This window comes from Pezoporus occidentalis, unplaced genomic scaffold, assembly GCF_034315485.1.
Source record: "Pezoporus occidentalis ecotype Australia unplaced genomic scaffold, CSIRO_AGI_Poc_V1 ctg11, whole genome shotgun sequence".
Lineage (NCBI taxonomy): Eukaryota > Metazoa > Chordata > Aves > Psittaciformes > Psittacidae > Pezoporus > Pezoporus occidentalis.
Window position 1 is genome coordinate 5,410,861 of NW_026912886.1, and position 14,834 is coordinate 5,425,694.

General features: G+C 44.9%; 1 protein-coding gene across 1 annotated transcript in view; it reads left to right on the forward strand.

Moving 5' to 3' along the window:
* The first annotated feature begins 1,856 nt into the window (after nucleotides 1-1,856).
* MYO5A (myosin VA) overlaps nucleotides 1,857-14,834 on the forward strand; it is a 100,222-nt gene continuing 87,244 nt past the window's right edge. The window contains exon 1 of the mRNA XM_062628305.1: nucleotides 1,857-2,062. Coding sequence (XP_062484289.1) covers nucleotides 2,036-2,062 — 27 coding nt within the window. The 5' untranslated portion in view covers nucleotides 1,857-2,035. The remainder of the gene's footprint in view (nucleotides 2,063-14,834) is intronic.

Below are 14,834 nucleotides of genomic sequence, written 5' to 3' on the forward strand. Positions count from 1 at the left end.
CCACTGCTCACTTGTGGTACAGTGTGACAGTTTGGAGAATTTTTCTGCCACAGCTGAACAGGTTATGGATGTAAACATAATGGAACATAGATGGAAGAGAAAAGATAGATGCTTTGTAGTCACTTGTGAAAAAAATTACATAAACTCAATTCATAGGATTATTCCTCTTTTGGTTTGGGGTTGTTTTGTTGTGTTTTTTTTTGATTGGCTTCAATTCAGTATAAATTCTTCATGTGGACTGTGTCAGCTACATGAGCTGTACATTGACAGCTTGAATACCCTGGGATATATGCTCTGAAATCAAATGCCATAAATGGTCTTTTTGAAAAGATGAATCTTGCCAGCAACTGCTTGATGCAGGATATGCATCTTAAAGTAACAGGTAGTCAGTCTAAATGCATTACAAACAGGTTGTTTCTTGGCAACTTTCGGTGCCCCCGATTCCTGTCCTTAATGACAGATTTGAAATCCTGGTTTATGCAAATTGTGTCAAATCATAGCATATTTTGGACTCGGATATCTATTTTTTGCTGGGGCTTATAATTACATTTGGCTTCTGAGCTCCAGCTGTGAATGGCTGATACAATAATCCACAGCCCAAGCAAACTCCTGAAGTGAGTCTTTGAATTTAGAATAGATACAGTGAAGAAAGGGTATTGAATACCGGATGTGAAGCAGCAAACAGAACAGAGGGTCCTGTCCCTTGTGAAAACAAAACAGATTCACGATTCAAACATACAGATTCTTAGATGAAGTCTGTTAATGGGGAGTGGTTACACTGTTAAATGAACCCCAGATCACTTTTGTGTTACACATGAAAGATGAGTGGCTGCTTTAGGATATATCTCTCTTTTGACATAGTGCTCATGTGAAGAGCAGCTGTGCAAGCTTAGCCAAAAACCCCACTGCTGACCTGGACAGCAACTTACAGGAATCTGGTCTGGACTCCTTGTAGGAATGAAAGGAAAAGCCAGAAGCATTTTGGTGGAGTGTGGCAAAAGTCACTGTTTGGAACTTGTCTGTATGTTGGACCACTTGTACTGGTAGGAGGCATTGCTACGGGGAAGAAGGAAAATACAGAAAGGTAATGTAGCTTCAGTTCTGCTGTCAAAAGAACTCTTGGTGTATTGTGAGCTATACAAAACACCCACTAATGATTCATAAAGCAATGAGGTGCCACTTTAAGACCTAGGCAGAACATGGATTATGCTTTTCATTCCCTTTTGACACAGACATTAAAACTTCACAGATATGTGCTGTCACTTCGTGGTGAGAACTGGTCTCGCTTTTCGACAAAACTCTTGGGCCCGGTTCTCTTCAGTGTTTTCCGTAGCGTTTTCAATGTAAAGAAGCAATCAATCTGGAAAAGATGGTAAACAATGCAAGGATGGGATCAGGATCAGAGGGAGAACACAAGAAACGGAAAACGTGGCTCTCGGGCAATACATGCAGAAACCCACAATGTGACTAAGGGGGTAGGAGGAAGGATGTCAGCGGGGCTCAGGGAGGCTGCAGCAGGCTGTAACCCAGCAGGCTGAGGGTGCACAGGAGGCTCCTCTCCCTGAGGGTTAGAGGAGGGCGCAGGGCTATCCCCGGCTGCAGGGCGGGTCGCGGACCGCAACTCGAGTAGCGCTGGCTGTGAAACAACAAACCCGAAGCGGCGGTGCAGGAACGAGCGGTAACTGCGCTCTCTGGACAGGCAGCGCAGGGATGCCGCTTCCTGCCCTGGGCGGGAGGAGGCGCGGGCCGGGCCGGGGGCAGCCGGGCGGGTGTCCCGCTGCCAGGGCCCGGCAGCGCGGAACGCAGCGGTCACCGGCGGGGCCCGCGCCGGTGGGAGGCACCGCCCGCCCGCCCGCGCCGCTCCCACAATGCACAGAGCGGCGGCCGCCCCGCAGGTAGCAACATGGCGCGGCGCGCCCGGGCCGCCGCCTGAGCATCCTCCCTCTCGCCTCCTTTCAGCCCTCCCTCCCGCCGCCGCCCTCCGCCTCCCGCCGCCGGGCTGCCGCAGAGGGGCCGCCCGCCCGCGCCCTGCGCCATGGCAGCCTCCGAGCTTTACACGAAGGTAGGGCGGCGGCGGGGCCGGGGGCTGCGCGGGGCGGGCGAGGGGGAGCGCGGCCCGGGCTGGCATCACCGCGCCGAGCAGGGCCAGGCAGGGGCCGGCGCTGCCAGCCGCGGCCCCGGCAGACGCCCCGGCGGGAGCCGGCGCCTCTTCCCAGGATGGAGCCGCATCCCGCCGGCGGTGCGTGCTCGGCCCGGTGCGTCAGGGCCCTCTGCTCCCGGGCCGGGCGTGGGGAGGCTGCGGCGGTGTGTGCCCGCAGAGCAGCGCAGGGGAACGGCCGTGCCGCCCGCCCCGGCCTGGGCAGCGGGGACGTGCCGGGAGCGGGCGGGTCAGCCGTCTCCGTAGGGATGCGCCGCTCCTTGCAGCGCCTCGGGTTGGAATGGCCATCCCGTTGCACGCGGGTCTGCGCTGTTCGGCTGTCTCCTTCAGAAACACCGCCCTGCTCCTTGCAGAGAAACCACTTCTACAGCATAGGCGCTTTGATATTAAACTAACCTTTTCGGTGACACTGCACCTTTAGATTGTATTTATTCTCTTGGCAGTCGTTCAGAAGCCCTACAGTCAGCAGTGATGCTGTGTGTGACTCTCATATGCGTTTCAAACAGGCATTTTCCTAATCTTGTTAGCCTTGTGTGTTAGTACCTCATCAGCTTCCACCTGGAAGTAGTTACTGCCCTGAACATCCTGATGATGGCCAAGCCTGCAGATCGATAGCTGTGGAAGTGATTGTTTTCTCCACTAACAATGCATTGTCTTCATCGCTCTGCCTTGATCTGGTGTAAAAAACTGGGAAAAAAGGACAGAGCTCAGTTTCTAAGGGTGGAAGAGTTGACTGGGGTCACCAGAACTGAGCACCACAGTGCAGCGCAGCAAACTTCAAATAGTTCTGTCAGAAAGCTTGCACAAAGTGCTTCATCGAAAGCCATGCCATGGCATCCAGATGCTTGAGCCGGTGCATGACATACTCCAGAATTATCCCCTGTCTAGCTCTTTGTGTGAGGGGGGAAAGGAAACAGGCTTTTTGTTTTGGCATGAATAGTTTACCTTATTTACATTGTATGCAGTGGACAACACATTGACTGTCTATCAGTGCAAATCAAACCAGAGAGTCACTTCAATAGGCTTGACCATATCTGAATAGTGTATTTGTGTAGGAGAGATTGAATGTGAGGAAGTGAGGTGCATGCCTGCACCACCAGAGTGCTAATGCATTAGTGGATATGAGGCATCTTAGTGCCTTGTGTCTCACAGAGAAACAGCTCTGTTGTCGTTGCAATACAGGATGAAAATTACCATTCTGGTCAAGAGAGAAATGGTGCTGCAGAGTTGTTCCCAGGCGCCCAATAGGCCTCTATGTGAGGAGTTACATTGGAAAGGTATTCTTGATTCATCTCTCTCTGTGGAGGTTCTTACGGAATTAAGATGCCTCATAAGGAGTTGATCAGAAATACTTAGGTTTTTAATTTCCAACCCTGCCAGACCTTGAATTAATTTCCTTGACTGGTTAAATCCTTTGGTCAGGAGGTGCCCCAAAAATGTGCGTGTCCTGTTGTCTTGGGACTGTGTAACAGTAGAAAGCTCAGGACCCCTTGTAGTTCCCAAGGAAGTCTTTGCTCTGCATTGGGTGCTGGGATAGGAGAGCTGCAGAGCATTCAAGAGAAATTGTCTCTGCTGTCTTCTTCCCCAGGTAAAGGCAGCATGCTGGTTAAATCACATTCAGTATCTCATCCTTAATTAAGTAACATAAATAATGGATGTAAGGTCATAGCACGCAGAGGTAAAAAGAGCAAATGCAAAGTCAGACAAGCACAGGCATGATCCTCCAGTAGGGACATGCTGGGTGACCAAGGCCAGTGAGATTGCTTCTGTGCTTCACACCAGAGGCTGTTCTTGTCCTCTTCAGAGCCATATGTAGGCACAGAAAGAGCGACTTTTCATCTTTTCTGTATTGGCAGGCAGAGTCAGGATTGTCATTCAGGACAGCTGCTTAAAGCACCAGAGCTTCCAGTATAGCACTGACGCTTAACGTATGGTGTTGGCATAGAACATGCTGGCAAGCAAGGTAGGGTCTGTCATTGCTGGCTGTCTAAGTGCATGTGCCCCCCCTGGAGCAAAGAGCCTGAGAGCTCTCTTAACTGGAAACCCATGTCCCAGCTCGCCCGAGTTGCTCAGGTAGCTGTGTTCGTGTGAGTTACTTGGAAACAATTGGCAGAATTACGTCAATGACTGGATGGCCAGTGTCGCAAGAAGGTTGTCAGCATCTCTGCAAATGTTGTCTGAGAATAGGAGACACGGACCTTGTATTTCAGCTGTCGTTTGTGGAAGTAGGGCTCTCTGCTGTATGCTTCAGTGTGTCCAGTTTTGCTAACATGCACTGGTGAGCCTTCTAATCTGGTTCCTTTGCATGGCAGTGTAAAAGTAGCACCCATTGTCCCAACCGTGTGCCACCTTGAAATAGCATAAAGGAACTCTTATGTTCCCAAGCTAAACTCTGTTTTGTTAGGAACTAGCAATGCACAATTTTGAGTCACTCCTGTGAAAATCCTGTTCCTTGATTCATCCAGGTGTATGTCTAAACTCGGTGACCTCATTGTGTAGGCAGCCTCTTTGTTGTGTATGGTTATGGTTAATCTGGAAATTGGATTTAAGTTAAAGGACTTGCTCTGGCACACTCACAAGAGAGTTATGAACAACGGGCCCAAACTGTGCCTGACTTTATATCCTGTGATGCTATGGGTACAGACCCTGCTTGAAGGCATTAGCTTCAGTTGTGGGATGCAGCAGTTTAAAACTGCTCCATGGGTTATATCCTGGGCATTCCTATTTAAAATATTATGCCTGTGAGCTCTCTTTAACTTGTCCCATTGGGCATCTATCACTGGCAGGTTGGTGGTTCTGCTGTAAGATCATTTCTGAAAGCTTTGGTTCTTTGACTTTGGAAACAAACTTGGGAGAATCTCTCTCTGTTTCCTGTATCACCATAGCCCTGCTGAGTTGTGATCAGATGTAGCTGATCAGCATTTCAGTAACTGTTGACCTACTTGTACTGATCCATAAAAATTGATAGGGACAATCTAGGCCATGTGTCGGTTCCTGTTAGATGTAATCTGCTTTCCTTGGAAATTAAGAACAAGTGAGAATGCTTTGTCTAGACATGGAGCTCATCTGACTTCTCTGCACTGGCTGAACTGCCATGTTTTGTGTTACACATCTTTGTGAGCTTTAGATGTGTAAAACCAAGCCCCAGCACCTGTACATGAAAATTAACAAATCAGATCAGATCGCTGTGTTTATGTCACCTCTGTTAAAGTCAGAGTGAAGAGTTGACATTCAGTCATTTCTGTCCTCCGTCTCTATCCTTTTTTGCCTGGGTTTGAGGTGTTTCTGTTTCAAGCCATGCTTTCCTAGAGCATGCTGCTTTGCCCTCCCGGGATTTCTGTTTCGGTTTTGTATGGCTGTGCACAGCACACTTTATTTATTTATCTGTGCAGTCAGACATTCATTTATTTTCATTCTTGCTGCTACCAATACATTCCTCCTGTTCCAGTATTTTTGAGATTAGGGGCAGGAGGCTCCAGCCAGCTCACTCCTAACTTAGGGCCTAAGCCAATTTCAGTTAAAGTGAGTGGCAATATTCCTTTGAACACAGAGCAATCAGGAAACAGTTTTGTGGGTGAGCACCATCTGGGCAAGCTGAACTCGGTACCTGACCTTCAGTCCTGCTGCCCTGTCCTTGAAATGGTTCAGTTTGAGGTTTATGAGCAGTAAATTAAGTTAGGGAAGTGTCAGAGGGAACTGCATAGAACAAAACACTGCTTGTGGACTCCCCAGCATCCCAAGGAGCCCTTTCTTGCTTTCCTGGGGCTGTCTGCAGGCAGCTACTTCTGTGTGCAGTGTTATGAAACTTGGTCCTTGGTCCAGTTGTGCCAGGTCCTTACGAACAAAGATGGCAAAAGGCAGATTTTGACCAGGTTATGGCTCATCTTGGGTATGTCAGTGGTACATAGGGAGGGAAATACAGCAAAAAACCAGCTTGAGCGTGAGAGAAAATACAACTATTGCCAAATTTCTGTGCTTATTAATGAGCTTTTTTGGTGGGTTAAAACCCCCTGCCTTAATGATATAGTCTTGTGTATTGCCATTCAAACTATTGCATGTGACATAAGTGTTTACTAAGCATTAAACGGTAACCACTTGTCTCAGTAGGTCTTTGCTTTGTTCTTCCAGAGCCATGCTGCCCTGTAATGCAGAGATGGGTGTCACTCAACTCCACGCATGACCTGGGCATCCTGCTCTTACCTCTGAGTTGGACCCATGTGGTTTAGAGCAGAAAGACTGTTGCAGAAATCAGATGTTTACTGTCAATTTCACATGAAAATGACGGAGATGTCATTTACATTGTATTTTTTTAGCTGTATCTCTGTCTCTTCTAAAAAATACAGCCGAAGAGGGGATATTTCAGTTGCTTTTCTGCTTCAGGGACCTGCTGTGCCACTAGAGCAAACCTGATGGCAACTCTGTGGCAGCTCCCAGCTTTGCACCAGCTCTATTCCTATTGCCTTTAAAGTGGAGGTGCTGGGGATGTAATTACCTAACAATACTTGGTTTGCCCTAACCTGGACATTTTATTATGCTTTTGTAAGAAGTTTCCTGTAGTTGAATGCCAACCAGAGCAGCCCAAGAAGCTGAAAAGCCTCTTGGCTTTCTAACAGCAGCTTTGTGACATGTCAGCAATCCAGCCTTCTTGTTAAAAGAAAGTGTGAGCCTTGGGAAACAAGAGGAGCAATGGCTTGAGTCAGAGCCCAGCCTGAGCCAGAGCTGTTCCCCTGGGTGCTGAGCGTGGCCGCAGGAGGAAATGAAACCACCCTGGGCAGGCCGGTGGGGCCTGAGAGATAGCAAGCTGTTTGTGAAAGCTGCTCGCAGCGCACAGATAGTGTTTGGGAGGGTGTTTTTGGGAAGCCTACTCAAACACTGAGAGTGTAGCATTGTTGGGAGCTGCTTTTGGGGACAGGAGGTCACAGCTTCATATTCAAAAATGTATTTTTTAAATCTTTTTTTTTTTTTTCTGTAGACCTCATCTTTAAAGTTGTGTGAATTCTTTGTTATATGAAAAATAATTGTGAAGGTCCTATTTATAATAATTGGTCTTATTTTTCTCTTAATTCGGGTATCATGTTAAAACATTTACCTAATAATATTAGTGGATTGTGTGGGAATCTCCCACAAACTGTCATCAGCAATCCTTGCAGAATAATAGTGTCTGTATGCTGAGCTGCCACTGGTTATTTACAGTCTGTTTCTACTGCAGTGATTTTATAGTGTGTGCCAGATGGCTTAGGTAATGGATTACTATTATTTTTTAGAGAAATAAATGAAGAGATAAAGTGCTGTCAAGCTCCTGCTGTGTCAGGAAATGCATGCAATGACCACTGTTGTCTTCTGGTGAGCCACAGAGCTCCAGGTTGAGTTGGAAGGAGCCAAGCGGCTGGTCAGGCAGATGCGTGGGGCTCATCCTGGGGCCTTGCGGAGTTTAATCTTTTCCACTTGTTCTAATAACAAAGAAATTTGTCTCGCTCTTTAATGAGACTCATTGTTTAACCTTTGTAGGACTAAAGAAAGCATTTTTGTTATTGAGATTTGCTCATTGAACCAGTTGAATCGGAGGAAGTCACATAACTGTCCAGTGTCACAAGGTTTTACTGTTTCTGGATGGTCTATTTTTAATAGGATTTAAAAAAAGCAAGAAGTGATAGGTTAATTGTAAATGGTGCTTCTGCTGTGAGGGAAAAGTAGTGCTCAGTTGACAAGTCTGGTGTCCTGTGGGTACCAGTGGGATGGTGCCTGGATTTCTGGCAAGTCAGAACAGCGTCTGCAGCTGACCTCAGAGGAGCCAGCAACTTGGGGTGTCCTACAGGGACATTGAATTTGGATTTCATTACTTGAAAACACAAAGAATACATTAAACAAATACCTGACTACTTGAAGCGTTGCTTGTATTACTGGAGTCTGTGATGCATGCATGTATATATGAGCATATGTACAGACGTTGCTGGTTTGAAAGGCATCTTGGCTAGTGGGAAGTAATGGACTCAGTTTCACTTTGAGCTCCAAAAGCAGCAAGAGCTCCTCTGATACAGTGGGTTTTATGCCTTTTGATTAAAGGCAGCTTAGCTTGGTTTGCCTGAATGAAGTTAGGGATGAGCAGAGCCTGAACTCCGCTTGGTTGGGTTTGATTTTGTACGCTTGAAGGCGCAGAGGTTAACTCTGATCCAGTTTTGTGTTTGCTGGAGTGGAGCAGTGTTTACTACTGTCTGTATTGTGCTGGACTCTGGTAGTGAGTATTTGTACAGTTGGGCCTGAGGCCAAGAAATGATGTTTGGCCAAGGCTATTGTTCCGGCTGCTCCATCAGCAAGCTACTTGAATGAGTTGCAGCAGCTTGCTCACCTTCTGCTTGTCTTCTCTGCTGCTGAAATAGCAAGGAAGAACTCTCTATTTACCCTTAATAATAGATGGTTCTTGTTGCAGAAAATATGGTGTTAGGGTCAGACTAAAGCTGTGGCTCTTGGAAATATTCATCATGTCTGTGACTTTGACTTTTTCCTCAAACTATGTCTTTCTGCTCAAGTTATTTTCATAGACCAGAGCCCCATTCCTGATACACCACAACAGAGGCATGTTTTTGTTTGGGGGTGATGATGCTCCTAAGAGATTGATTGGTTTAAATTAGTACCAAAACTTTTAAGTAGAAATGCATTAGGCACTGAATTAAATCTGTTATCTAAATGGCCTGGGAGATAGAGAAAATTCAAACCAAGTTGAATTCAAAGGCTCTTTGTACAGTAAGTTTTTCCTTTTGTTGGCTTTGCTTTTGAGCTGCATCCAGGATGGAGTGTTGTATGATTGGGTTGCTAAGGCCTTGTCTATCAACACTAATAGCAAGGCTTTTAGTGACTTCCTGGCAGAGAGCAGCTCTTTCATGTCGGTGCCAGTCCATGCTCTATGCCACTCTTAGGACTGCATCATTTCCTCCTGTTCTCTGTGTTGCTTGGCTTTGCTTAACCCTGGGTTTGCTTAAGCCTGATACTGCAAAAAATTATCCTTATTCCATGTGAGTAATCACATTGCTTAATTCATGCTTTGAAATCAAGCATGTAAATCTGAAAGATTGGGCCTTTTATTCTTGCTTTCCTCTTATTGCAGGGCATGACTGCTGTTGTATACCTGTTCAGAGTAATTTGTGCAGGAAAACAAATTAAAACATATCCTGGGGATGTCGTCTTGTTGAATTCTTTGTGTTAAGCACTGTGTATGCAGTGTTGCAGTAGGTTAGTCACTTAAAACCCAGTTTTAATGTTTAATAGCAAGAGTATATTCAGGACTAGCTTCTGCTTTAAGGACACTCACCATCTCGGGGACATAGCGGTTCCACTCATCTTATTTTAGCATAGCCCACTGTCTCAGAGTGCTACAGGCAGCAGCCTGATGTGAAATTCTATGTGAGATGGATAACCTGGGCTGCCCAGCACTGCACACATGTGAAAAGCACCAGAGATACAGAGCTGATAATCTTGGTGGTTTGGGATCTTCCTGTTCCTGGCCTTCCGGGTCATAACCCCCACCTTTTCTGTCACAATACAGCTGCTTTGATGCCTGCTCTCAGTTAATCACAGTATTTAGGAGTTTTATTTGTATGTATCAGTATATATACAAATGTAAAAAACAAATCAGTGCTGGCTAAAAGCTTTGTTGTTTTTTTGGGTTTCTTCTGCTTGTTTGTTTTTAAAAGAATACTAAGTACTTGGTGTGATTACATTAGGGGAGTGCTGCTCTTGCTGAATTCTGGGCATTAGGCGGCTGGAAGGTCAGCACAGGAAACATTAGGCACTACTAATAAAGTTTCACTCTTACTGTATGCCTGTGGGTTGCACATATTGATCCAACTTTTAATGTATTAGTGAATTTTAATGCAAATTCTGAAGAAGGTGAAAATGGATTACTTATGAAAGTATATAAATATAAATATGAAATATATATTATAAATATATATAAATTTATACATAATATATAAATATATATAAAATATAAAATTACTTATAAATAAGAGCAGAGATCTTGTGTCTTTACACCATCTGTTCTCCTTAGTGGCATGGATTTAATTTCTTTGCCCTGTTATTCAGGGACAATAGCAAGAAGTGTCACAGATCTTTTCCTAAATACTAATGGCGTGCAGGTACTGAAGGCTGGGGTAAAGCTTCTTAAAATGTTAAGGGAGAAGAAGGTACAAACCCTGGCATCAAATAAGTTCGAATGAGGGGTCACCGTGCTGTGAAGCATTCTGAGGGAGCAGCATGAAGATGACACTGGAGGAGAAACAGTCAGGGATGCAGAGTGCAGCTGTGCCTGCAGGGTCATCTTTGAGGCTGTTACCTGCCTGCTGCTTGGGGAAAGTTGTGGTTATTTTATGAATATCTTGAAAGCTGTTGCATTTCCCTCATTGCTCATTGAGTCTTCATTTCTGCCTCTTAACATCACTTCAGGTGTGGCTGTTGGTAGGGCTGTAAGGGTGATTCATATAGGATAAAAAGTGCCAAAGTGCCACTGGTAATTAGCAGAAGTGACTTGTTGAGTTTATTTAGCGCTTAGGAGACAGTGAGGATGGTTAAGAGCAGACTCTTCCAGGCTACTTAAATACACTGTGGTCTGGTAAGAGCCCTCGCTTTACAGTTAAATGTAAAGGCTAATGCAGCATTGCTTTGAAGAGCTCTGTCTTTGTAGTAGGTAACACGGGGGGGGGCAGGAATAATATGATGTGTGACTTGTTGTGTCAAGTTTCCCAAGATTGCTGTATGGTTAGATGTAAACTGCACGTTTCTCTCCTGTATTCTCCTAAATACAGGAGAACAGAGACTTCTCATCTGAGTGACTTTCATACTCATGGTCTCTTTTTTGTAAATGGATATGAAAACCCATGAAGTCTTGCTGCAGTTTACTGATGGTGGCTTTGAGTTGTTCCATTTGATTATCACAAGACAAGAGTTTTGCAATTACTTTGTGATTTACAGGAGGATGCTCTTGCTCTTTGTAGCACAAGAGTGTAAAAATACTATGAGTTGGTCTAACAATGCAGGAATTCATTGCCCCAACATGGCTTGTCACACGTTACTCTCTGCAGACTCCATGGGTTATTCATAAGTATCTTTAAAGCAGATGACCTCAGTTGTTTTGCTGAGGAAACCAGACAGATTCCCAAGTAGCCTTATGAGTTAGTGTACACCAATGTAAGAAATATGGAAGTATTTTCCATGGAGATTGAGCCCGTTTTGCCTGGAAGCGAAACACCAACTGCCTCTGAAAGCGCTGAAAATCTGTGTTACAAGAGATACGGGATGGAAATAGATGGTTTAGACTGTATGTATGTGAAAGTAAGTGAAATGTTTGTTTTTTCTTGGGTTTAAGATAGGTGAAGGGTGTACAGCCAAGCATATTATAGTTTATTAGTACAATGGTTTATTAAGGTTTAAAGTAAGTAGAGTTTTGGCTTACGATCTAGAATACACAAGGAAGACGTTTTCAGACATGCCAGACAATAATGTCATTGTTTAGGACATTGTCTCCCTTAGAGAAATCTTACATGAGGAGAAGCATTTGCAGAACTTGTTAGAATTTGATGTCAGAGTGCTCTTTTCCTTGTGACAGTCTTATATACTGGAAATACAAAGGCTATATAGGCATGTTGCAAACAATCAGATAGAGATCTCTTCTTGCACAGAATAGAAGTGGGATAGTTTCTCTAGGGCTGAATGTAGAATATGATTTCCAGCTATTGTGAAAGGCATTAATTTCTCCTCCAAGACAGAGGTGTTTTCTGTAATTTCTCATGTTAATTGAGGTTAGAATTGCAGTGAGGAAATGGGCTGGGCCAGGCAGCACTCGGGAGCTGGTGGTGCTGGTGCTTGCAGCCCTGTTGTGACTCCTGTGCATGCATTTACATCCCTTTGGGGATGTATGGGAGCAGGGCTGAAGGTTGCAGGGGAAGAAGTGCAGCTGCTCTTGCTGGGGAGTTCCTGAGAGCAGCATTGGCCTTAACCCTAGTTCTGCTTTCGCAGCTTCCCCTGCCTCTTGTGGAGGCTCATGTGGGAGGTTTAACTGCTGGCTGGTTTGAAGTTGGAGCTTGAGGGCTGGTTCATAGCTGGTCATTCTGGTTTCCTCGCGTGGGGACTTTCTGTTTCCCATGAAAGCATGGTGGGAATCAATATAACCTCACTAGATGTGCTTCACTCATGTCAGGTCGTTGTTATATAACATGGCAGAAAGGTGTCTGTGGTGTGGACTTGACCGTAATGACAAAGTTACGTTCTGGGTTAGCTGAGTAAAACTAGTTTTCCCTGAATAAGTCTAGCTCAGTCAGAAAAAGCTCTGTTTCAATGATAGAACCTCAAGCAGGTGTTTTACTTTCAGTGTGACTATGTTTTTTGGGGAGAGCAGGGGTTAGGATTAAGTAAAAACTAAAGAATGCTGTTTAGATTGGAGCTCAACTTTACAGAGAGATACTTGGAAAAGTACATTCTTATCTACTACCAACATTTATGCCAAATAGCTTTCCTTTCATTTTTAACTTTTGAGTTAAGCTTTCACAGTTAAGTCATCAATGTTCCATACACCAGATGCTTTACAGATACCAGAAAACTTAGCTTTATTTCACCTCTGTGAGCCAGGTGATAGTTATGGCTCCACGACTTTTTCCTCAATAACTTCTTGTTTCAAACCCCAGTGCTGCAGCAGGGCACGGCGCAGTGCATCTGCCCGATCAATACAACCCTTTATTTCCCCTTCCTGCCTAAGCGAGTGCCAGATACACCAAATAGTCTCATGGCAGTGATGCAGATGGCTCCGCGCTGAAGCGGGGACACTGAGACAAAAGACAGTGCTTCCTCTCTCTGCGTGTAGGAGCCCAGGATGAAGAACCAGCTGCAGCCAGTGCTGTGAGCCCCTTCTGTCCTCGAGCAAAACTTGGGCTGTGCTGCGTGTTGTGAGAAACGAATCAGTTCCCCTGGGTACTGTGGGCGAGGTTTCTGGAGACTGGTGATTTGTAAGATCTTAAATCCACTCCAGAACATTTCATTGTGTGACATCAGCAAGTGAAAACATGAGGGTCTGGACTGAATTTGTACCAGTGGCCTGAAAGTAATATGTATTTCAGCATTTAGGTAATGATGCTGTGCAGTCTGTGTTATGACTTGCATCATCTTGGTGTTAAAACAAAACCACTCTTTTCATTTGCCCTCATGGTATTTGTTTTCTTGAATCTTGAATTCTGGCACCCATGATGTTAATCATGACACTTTGAATGGGGGGCTTTGTGTATTCTCTAAGTATTGGCTTTTAAGAAGTTCTTAAATTGGAGTATTTTTGTAATATACCCACAACATTCACTGTAAACACACATGAAACTGTGCACCCTTTCCCTAATATTCTTTTTTCAATACGTCTCATTGGCTTAATATCCAGGCCGCTCTTCTACAACTCTTATAATGTCTTTTTCAGGTTGCATGGATTAGGGGTTTTAAGGCAGATTTATAATTCTTTTTGAAATCACTAGCATATAATTCAGTGCTGGCCTTCATTGTGGTGTTACGGCTCAAAATGCATTGCAGTGTATGCCTCTCTGTGTGGGCATGACCCCAAATGAAGTTTTATGTGAATATTTCCCTGTCGCTCAGTCTGGGGTAGGTGTCACGCTTCTGCTTGATGTTTTCCCTGACCTTATTGTGGTTATTCAGCTGGTTTGTCTCAAGTAGCGACCAAAACATTGGTGGGTTTGATGTAGCTGTAATTGCCATCTTCCTGAAGATCTTTCAGAGTCGCCTTCATTCCTTTGACGGGTCTAGAAATCAAAACTGTTTCAAACAGTATTGAAACAGTTGAAAATATTTTCTTAAGCATTGATATTTTTGGTTTGAATATCCATTTTCAAGCCTGATTTACTTTAAATGAGTGTTTCTTGATCAGTGTGCTGCCCTGAATGGGAATGGTATACTGCAGCAAGTAAAGTAGAAGTACTGGTGTTTCACCATGGTTTTAATGTGGGTTATTGCACTGCAGGTTTGCTGATGGCTGGTGATGTGTGAGGAGCCCCGCAGTCAGACAGGGCAGGTGGGGAGCTGCAGGGACAGTAGTGCAGGACATCATCACTCCTTGTTGTACTACATAAGCTCTAGGCAGTGGTGGGGGTGTAGGGAAGCGTGTAGCTGCACTTCCCATTTAACACCTTTGTCCAGGCCTGCCCCAGTCCTGTTTGTGAGACATGATTTATTTTTCAGTAATTGACAGTACAGCCTTAGTTAAGCCCTGTCAGAAGCATCATGTGGACAACTTCATGGTGTACCCAGCAGCGCTGCATGTGATGTCCCATTGCTGTCCAGTGGCTTTCTGTGGTGGGTGCTGCTGGCATCATCACAAGATGAGCGATGATCACAGCATACAAGGTGGTCACCGCAGCTGAAGGTGGAGAAGAGCCTGTGAAAGAGGGTCTGTGAAACACGACAGGAGCTGACAAATGCTGTTCCTGCGTGCAGCAGCTTATAGTGAAGTATTGTCTGGGTTAATAATGACTGAGTATAAACCAGATCTGTCTCTCTCAGTATGACATTCTGAAGAGGGTAAGTGCAGTCAACATGGAATGTAGAAAGTTATGGTTTTAAAGATGAAAATAATTCACAACTTTTAAACAGTTCATGTGTGTTAACTCCTTAAAAACGTGCCTTACAAAAATGT